The sequence below is a fragment of the Oncorhynchus clarkii genome, chromosome 18 (genome assembly GCF_045791955.1).
Source record: "Oncorhynchus clarkii lewisi isolate Uvic-CL-2024 chromosome 18, UVic_Ocla_1.0, whole genome shotgun sequence".
Taxonomy (NCBI): domain Eukaryota; kingdom Metazoa; phylum Chordata; class Actinopteri; order Salmoniformes; family Salmonidae; genus Oncorhynchus; species Oncorhynchus clarkii.
Window position 1 is genome coordinate 65,851,477 of NC_092164.1, and position 8,251 is coordinate 65,859,727.

The 8,251-nt window shown below is 46.9% G+C and overlaps 1 protein-coding gene across 1 annotated transcript; it reads left to right on the forward strand.

Annotated features, from left to right (window-relative positions):
- Nucleotides 1-4,407: 4,407 nt before the first annotated feature.
- LOC139372773 (MARCKS-like 1b) lies at nt 4,408-7,240 on the forward strand. The gene is made up of 2 exons (XM_071112574.1): nt 4,408-4,669; nt 5,853-7,240. The coding sequence occupies exons 1-2, from the start codon at nt 4,589-4,591 to the stop codon at nt 6,378-6,380; spliced, it is 609 nt and encodes a 202-aa protein (XP_070968675.1). The 5' UTR covers nt 4,408-4,588; the 3' UTR covers nt 6,381-7,240.
- The last annotated feature ends 1,011 nt before the right edge of the window (nt 7,241-8,251 follow it).

Consider the following 8,251-nt stretch of genomic DNA (forward strand, 5'->3'; position numbering starts at 1 on the left):
GTCCACCTCCTCAGCGTCCCTAGATAGGTTACCCTCCTTAATGACCGCTCGGGACAGAGGGGCAGCTCGGAACAGAAGGACAGCTCGGGACAGAGGTAGCTCGGGACTGATGGGTAGCTCAGCACTGAGAGGAAGCTCAGCACTGAGAGGAAGCTCAGCACTGAGAGGAAGCTCAGGCAGGTGGTTGGATCCGGCAGATCCTGGCTGGCTGGCGGTTCTGGAAGATCCTGGCTGACTGGCGGATCCGGAAGATCCTGGCTGACTGGCGGATCCGGAAGATCCTGGCTGACTGGCGGATCCGGAAGAGTCTGGTCGACTGGCGGATCCGGAAGAGTCTGGTCGACTGGCGGATCTGGAAGAGTCTGGTCGACTGGCGGATCTGGAAGAGTCTGATCGACTGGCGGATCTGGAAGAGTCTGGTCGACTGGCAGATCTGGAAGAGTCTGGTCGACTGGCAGATCTGGAAGAGTCTGGTCGACTGGCAGATCTGGAAGAGTCTGGTCGACTGGCAGATCTGGAAGAGTCTGGTCGACTGGCAGATCTGGAAGATTCTGGTCGACTGGCAGATCTGGAAGAGTCTGGTCGACTGGCAGATCTGGAAGAGTCTGGTTGACTGGCAGAACTGGAAGAGTCCGGTCGACTGGCAGATCTGGAAGAGTCCGGTCGACTGGCAGCTCTGGCTGCTCCATGCTGACTGGCGGCCCTGGCTGCTCCATGCTGACTGGCGGCCCTGGCTGCTCCATACTGACTGGCGGCCCTGGCTGCTCCATGCTAACTGGCGGCCCTGGCTGCTCCATGCTAACTGGCAGCTCTGGCGGCTCCTTGCAGACTGGCAGCTCTGGCGGCTCCTTGCAGACTGGCAGCTCTGGCGGCTCCTTGCAGACTGGCAGCTTTGGCGGCATCCTGCAGACAGGCAGCTCTGGCGGCTCCTTGCAGACTGGCAGCTCCTTGCAGACTGACAGCTCTATGCAGACTGGCAGCTCCTTGCAGACTGGCAGCTCCTTGCAGACTGACAGCTCCTTGCAGACTGGCAGCTCTATGCAGACTGGCAGCTCCTTGCAAACTGGCAGCTCTATGCAGACTGGCAGTTCTGAACAGGCGGGAGACTCCGGCAGCGCTGTAGAGAAGGAAGGCTCTAACAGCGCTAAACAGGCGGGAGACTCCGACAGCGCTGGAGAGGAGGAGGGCTCTGACAGCGCTGGACAGGCGAGGCGCACTGTAGGCCTGATGCGTGGTGCTGGCACTGGTGGTACTGGGCCGAGGACACGCACAGGAAGCCTGGTGCGGGGAGCTGCTACCGGAGGGCTGGGGTGTGGAGGTGGTACTGGAAAGACCGGACCGTGCAGGCGCACTGGAGCTCTTGAGCACCGAGCCTGCCCAACCTTACCTGGTTGAATGCTCACGGTCGCCCTGCCAGTGCGGCGAGGTGGAATAGCCCGCACTGGGCTATGCAGGCGAACCGGAGACACCGAGCGCAAGGCTGGTGCCATGTAAGCCGGCCCAAGGAGACGCACACTCAATCTAGCCCGGCCGACACGCGGAGCTGGAATATACCGCACCGGGCTATGCACCCGCACTGGAGACACCGTGCGCACCACTGCATAACACGGTGCCTGTCCGGTCTCTCTAGCCCCCCGGTAAGCACAGGGAGTCTGCCCAGGTCTCCTACCTGGCGTAGCCATACTCCCTGTTAGCCCCCCCCCCAATAAATTTTTGGGGCTGCCTCTCAGGCTTCCATCCGCTCCGTCGTGCTGCCTCCTCATATCTGCGCCTCTCAGCTTTCGCCGCCTCCAGTTCTTCTTTGGGGCGGCGATATTCTACTGGCTGAGCCCAGGGTCCTCTTCCTTCTAATTCGTCCTCCCATGTCCATACCTCCTCTTTGGGCTGCTCCTGTTGCCTCTTCTCCTGCTGCACCTTTGGGCGGCTACACTCCCCTGGTTTAGCCCAGGGTCCTCTCCCGTCGAGGATTTCCTCCCATGTCCAGAAATCATATTGCGCATCTCCTCGCGCTGCTCCTGCCTGTTGACACGCTGCTTGGTCCTTTTGTGGTGGGTGATTCTGTAACGGTTTTCTATATGAGAAGGAGAGTCGGACCAAAATGCAGCGTGTCGATTGCGATTCATGTTTAATGAAAAAACACACTAAACACAAACACTACAAAAACAATAAACGTAACGAAAACCTAAACAGCCTATCTGGTGAAAACACATAGACAGGAACAATCACCCACAAACACACAGTGAAACCCAGGCTACCTAAATATGGTTCCCAATCAGAGACAATGACGAACACCTGCCTCTGATTGAGAACCATATCAGGCCGAACATAGAACTAGACAAACTAGACATGTAACATAGAATGCCCACTCAGATCACACCCTGACCAACCACAACATAGAAATATACAAAATAAACTTTGGTCAGGGTGTGACACATGTACCTATTTTTCTTCTCACCCTTTTTATTTCCCGCTTTCTTTATATACTGTATCTCTCTCATCCCCCATCTATCTATCTTCTTCTCCTCTACCACACTTTTCCATCTCTCTCACTTTCTCTCCATCTCCCTCCCTCTCTCTCTCTCTCTCAGTCTCCCTCCCTCTCTCTCTTTCTCCCTATATCTCTCTCCCTCCCCTCTCTCCCCCTCTCTCTGGATTCCAACACACTCTGTTCCTGACACAAACAGACAAACAGCTGATCGCTGGTTCTCTCTCTCTCTCTCTCTCTCTCTCTCTCTCTCTCTCTCTCTCTTTCTCCAAATTTGTGTGTGTGTGTGTAATATAATGTAATGTATGCTTGTCTGTGGAGGATTGCATTTCTGTGCCTTCCACCCCCTGACATACACTGTGGTCCCATGACAAAGCTGCCCTTTCACATACACACAAACACACACACACACACATAAAAAAGACTGGGTCTGACACAGTGATGCCAATATTATGTCCCGTGATGCCAATCCTCTTCATCACCATCATCATCACCACCACACAAAACACCTCCGCAGAGAATTGAGCTACACAAGGTACAGGAACAGAGAGACATCTGCAGTTTCATTTCCAATATTACAGGTAGTTATTACTAGTTACTAATGGAAATCAGAGTTCTCCTTCTCCTCCTCTCCTCTCAAACCTCACCTGGCACACATACAGCGCTCCAGCTATCAATATTTAACCCCTGATGGTGTTTCTGCCTGGCTCAGCCCATTCTCTGAAATAAATGTGAGAAATTACTAATTTGCAGTAGCAACTTGGCATGCCACTCATTCTACAGCCAGACAGTGGAGACTTTATGTCATGGGGGGGTGTCCAAGCTACCTCTCTGCTCTTCTTATTCTCTCTTCAGAATGAGTCTTGCATGAAAAATGGTGCCATAATGTAAAATAACCTACTGTCTATAGGTGAGACGACCAGGAGCAGGGCTTGAATCAGTACCACGTACTCCATAGGCTGCCACATCGGGCAGGCATGTGTCTGATGGATTACACAGGTCAATTTTAATCAGCAAATAGATATTGATATGGTTGTGCTTTCCATTGAATACCCACGTGACATCAGCACTACAATTGAATTCGGTGCTATTAGTAAAAAATGTGCATTAATCATGTGATCTTTAAAAGGTGATTGGAAGTGGATGTCTTGGATATATGTGCTGAATATATACGTTGTCTAAACAGCTGTAGAGTGTATGTTTGTGTGGATAAACGGTTGGAATGTGCGTGATGGTCACGTTGACATGTTGTTGTGGTGATATGTTGTTGTTGTTGTTGTTAACAAAGCTGAGGGTAACAAATAAACCTCGTGAGATGTCACCGTAGTCAAGTCGTTCGATCTATTCGGCAAAGTGGCAAGACATTTAACGACTAGTTCAAAAAGAAATGCGCGCGACAAAAACGTACTTTGCCACTATTCTACACAACACTTTAAACTGGTATCATGGTTACAATGGTTAGTATTATCGAGTTAAACTTTCAAACATTAACAATTATCGCCACTCAGTAGCTCAAGCCTGTCCAATTGCGGAATATGATGAGGGAGAGAGGATGTTGTGTTGGTTGTTACTATTTACCACAAACACAAAGTCAACATTTATGAAAACAAAAAAATAGCTTTTGGTCTTAATTTAAGGTTAGGAATAACGTTAGCAGTGTGGTTAGGGTTAATGTCAGGGTTAGGTTTAAAATCAGATTTTATGAAGAGAAATGAAAGAGATAGGTTGGATTTAGCCATAATTATGACTTTGTGGCTGTGGTAACTAGTGGAGACCAGAATGGGGGTCTTCTGAAAAGAGCGGAGAAAACTCCTAAACTGCTGTTGATTGGATATCTAGTCGTGTGACCACGCCTGTGGGCGGTACCTTGGTCCGTCTTCAAGCTGTGCGTTCAATCGGAGTCGAATCTAGTGGGTATATTTCTACTGGAGTGAGAGGTTCAACTCAGGAGAAAACGCCAAGGAAACTAGCAAGGACCACCCCCCCCCGCACAAAAAAAATCACATTTTGTCATTGGATCCATACTACTGCCCGGGAGCTGGATTAAATTGAGACAAACATTTTGTTGTTGGTTTAATTATCTTTGAAAAACAACGAATAACGATGGGTTCCCAAGCGTCCAAGGGAGGGGTAGCTGTGGAGGCGAATGCTGCGGATGCCGCCACCGTCAAACCGAATGGACAGGTATGTAACCGCTCTCATCCCCGGACCACACCGTACACCCTTCACCGAACTCACTCAAAGTATCTTTAAAGAAAACAAGGATGTTGTGTTTTTATTATTAAGTTGCAATTCATTTGAAGGTGAGGTTTGTCTGTTTGGATATTTTTTGGGGGGTAAATGTGCATCTTGGTTCAGTCAGAGTGATAAATAAGGGCACAAGTTGGTTGACTTGCTAAACTAACATGGTGTCCAGTGATGAATAACTACGGACACTTCATCAAGACGCGGGAGGATCAAATCCAAAAACGTGTATTGCTGCTAATGCCACGATCTGCTGTTTGAAAATATACATATATATATATATATATATTTTTAAACACAACAAGTTAGATAGCTAATGAGGTATTTATGTTTTGGAACGAGAACAGGGACCACCGGTATATTAGCATGCTAATCCAGGTTTCAGATAGCCGTAATAGCTAACTCGTTCCCTTCCCAAGCCCGTGTATTTGAGACAGTTTCATATCAACATGCCATGAGGAGGAAGGGGGTTTGGAAAGGCACGGGTGCACGTAGGCAAGCTACCCCTCATGCATAAGATATGAGAGAGCCAATTGGTGAATTATGGATTGAAAAGGAGGGTTTCAGCAGTTGTCAGTTTAATTTATGCAGCCCCCCCTTCGGAACCGGCGAGTCTAGACATTGTCTCGATCAGTGACTTGTAAACGTTATTTTATAGATAAACAATAAAAATCGCGTTTTCACCTCACAAAATTACAGTACAATCAGTATTTTGTCAATGGATCATCGGGTTCATTGGCAGTATTACTACAATTGTTCATTTTTTTTTCTCCATTTTCATCGATTGGTTCAAGTCTTTGTTGAGAGAGATGCCTCGGTCTGTGTGGTGTCTAGTGGGAGAGCTGTGGACCACATGTTAGGTCTGCGTGTCACTGTCGCCGCCTGTCGTTCTCTGGTTGCACTACAAGGCGTCGCCTTTTGAGCGACATCCTGGTTTATTGATGAGCACGACGTTTCGACACATCGTTATAAATCTAAATGTTCCAATGGTTGTTTTGTGTTTGTTGTTGTTTACAGTGTAAACTTCTTATGTAAATTGCATTTTCTTTATTGATTGAATTGTATATCCTTTTTTTAAGAACCATATATCTTATTTGGTTCTTTAATTCTTTCCCTTTTCTAGGAGAACGGCCATGTCAAGTCCAATGGGGATGCCACAGACACGGCCGCTCCAAATGGTTCTGCCGACGCCAAGGAGCCTGAAGCGGGTGCTGGAGGGGACGCCATCGAGCCAGCGCCCGATAGTGAGGCCGCCAAACCAGAAGGTGAGGCCGCTGCCAAGGATATCTCCAAGAAGAAGAAGAATTTCTTCCTGAAGAAATCTTTCAACTTCAAGGGCCTGAAACTGAAGAAGACCAAGAAGGAGGAGGTGAAGGAGGAGGAAGCGGCCGCTTCCGCTGAGGAGAAACCTGCAGAGAACGGAGCCGCTGTGGCTACGGAGGAGAAGAAAGCAGAGGAGGGGGAGGAAGAGGTTGTGGCGGCTACTGCAGAAGCCCCTAAGGCCGACGAGGCGCAGGCTAAAGCAGAGGAGGCACCTAAGGAGGAGGAGGTAAAGGAGGCGGCTGCACCTGCCTCTGAGCCCACCAAACCAACAGAGGAGGCCAGCTCGACCCCCGCGGAAGTAGCCCCCTCCCAACAGAATGCAGAGTGATTGTATCTTTACCCACAACAAAGGACTGTGTGAACTGTTTTTCAAGAGAGAGAGAGAAAATAGTTATAAATATATATTTCTATATATATATGTCTATATGTATACATATGTATGGATATATGTATATGTAAATATATACACATTTATGTGAGACTCCAATGTGTCACTTTTGTCATGGTACTAGTTCACTTCCCTGGTTACGGCGAGACAGGGTCAAACCTGGTGGTATTATGTGCTGGTTGCTATGGGAACAATGGAATTTATTGGACCGCAAAGTGGAACACGGTTATGGATGGGAGTCGAGTTGACCCGTCTTTTCCCTAAAACACCCGACTCAACAAAAAGACGCGTCCACGTGTAGGAATGAACTGGATAGGACAGGACACCAACCCAACCACCACATGAAATGACTATTCATCCCATTTTTAGAAAAACAACAAGAAGAAGAAATCAGAAATTTGAGGAGAAAAAAAAGAGACTTGCCAACTTTCTACATTCCTATATTTTCACCCCAAATTTGAAGTATTTTGTGGTGTACCTTTTAGAGAACCATTTTAAAGATTCAGAGAAGCTGTTATTTTGTTTGTTTTTAAAGAAGAAACATAAGGAGCAACTTTAGATTTTTATCTTAGTGGGGTAAAAAAAAATAAAAAAAACACGCTTGAGTTTGACATGTTCAGTGTTGCAGTTTTAAAAGGAAGCAAGAGTTGTTCATCTGTCTGGTGTGTGTAAGCCTGACTCTACTTTAATGTCTCTGTAAATACATTGGGACTGATACTGTTCTTTATTTTGCTAATGTTGACAGATGTTATGGTTTTATTGTAAAGTTGACAATGGTAAATAAATGTTGGTTACCAATACCTTTTTTTGTACGGAGATGGTTTATTTTTTAGGTGGGAATGATGATTAGTAATACAATGAGCTGGCTGTGGAAAACAACCTGTTTTATAGTGGTACAGAAACATCCCTCTAGCTACAAGGTGCTTTCCAATTCTAACAAATCAATACGTTTAGGAATGTGATTCTTAGAAGAGCACATTGGTGTGTTTCAGTCTTGTCATAGTCTACAATCCCAATACTATTGTCCAGCAGAGAGAGAACCTCACATTCTTGAAAAACCTGACCAATTACATGTGTCATCAATCACACATAGCAGTAAACCACTGGTTTACAACCATATCATACATAAATATTCACAAATGTGACAACGAGTGGACAATACCTCATTTGTCATCATTTTGGACCACGGCTACTAAGTATCGGTAAGCGCTGACGGAGTGGAGAGACTACTGCGGACTGAGATGCACACCCCACGGTTCCACCTGTGATGCTATATTCTAGGACTGTGGGAGAATCTCAAATGAGGTTTTGAGGATGCGAGGAGTCAAGGAAACAATAGAGATTGTACCATGATCTCTCCACCCCAAAGTGCACTTTTCCCTTCACTGAGTTGAAAGGAAATTATTGGTATAAGAAACAGGGTTGAAAACTCCCACTAGCCCCTCCGTCAATCCAATATTTTTAGATTTCTAAGAACAAGCTCACACTTCTGGAGATTTATTTTTATTTTATCTTTATTTAACCAGGCAAGTCAGTTAAGAACAAATTCTTATTTTCAATGCCGGTTTAGGAACAGTGGGTTAACTGCCTGTTCAGGGGCAGAACGACAGATTTGTACCTTGTCAGCTCAGTGGTTTGAACTTGCAACCTTCCGGTTACTAGTCCAACGCTCTAACCACTAGAATACCCTGCCGAGAATTGGAAGACAGCCAATGACCGACCTTTGCTTGCAACCCAACATTATCCCCGTGACCTCTGTAGCCCCTGTAGTGACAGCACCTCTCAAGAAGTCATAACTTAAGGGCTTATAT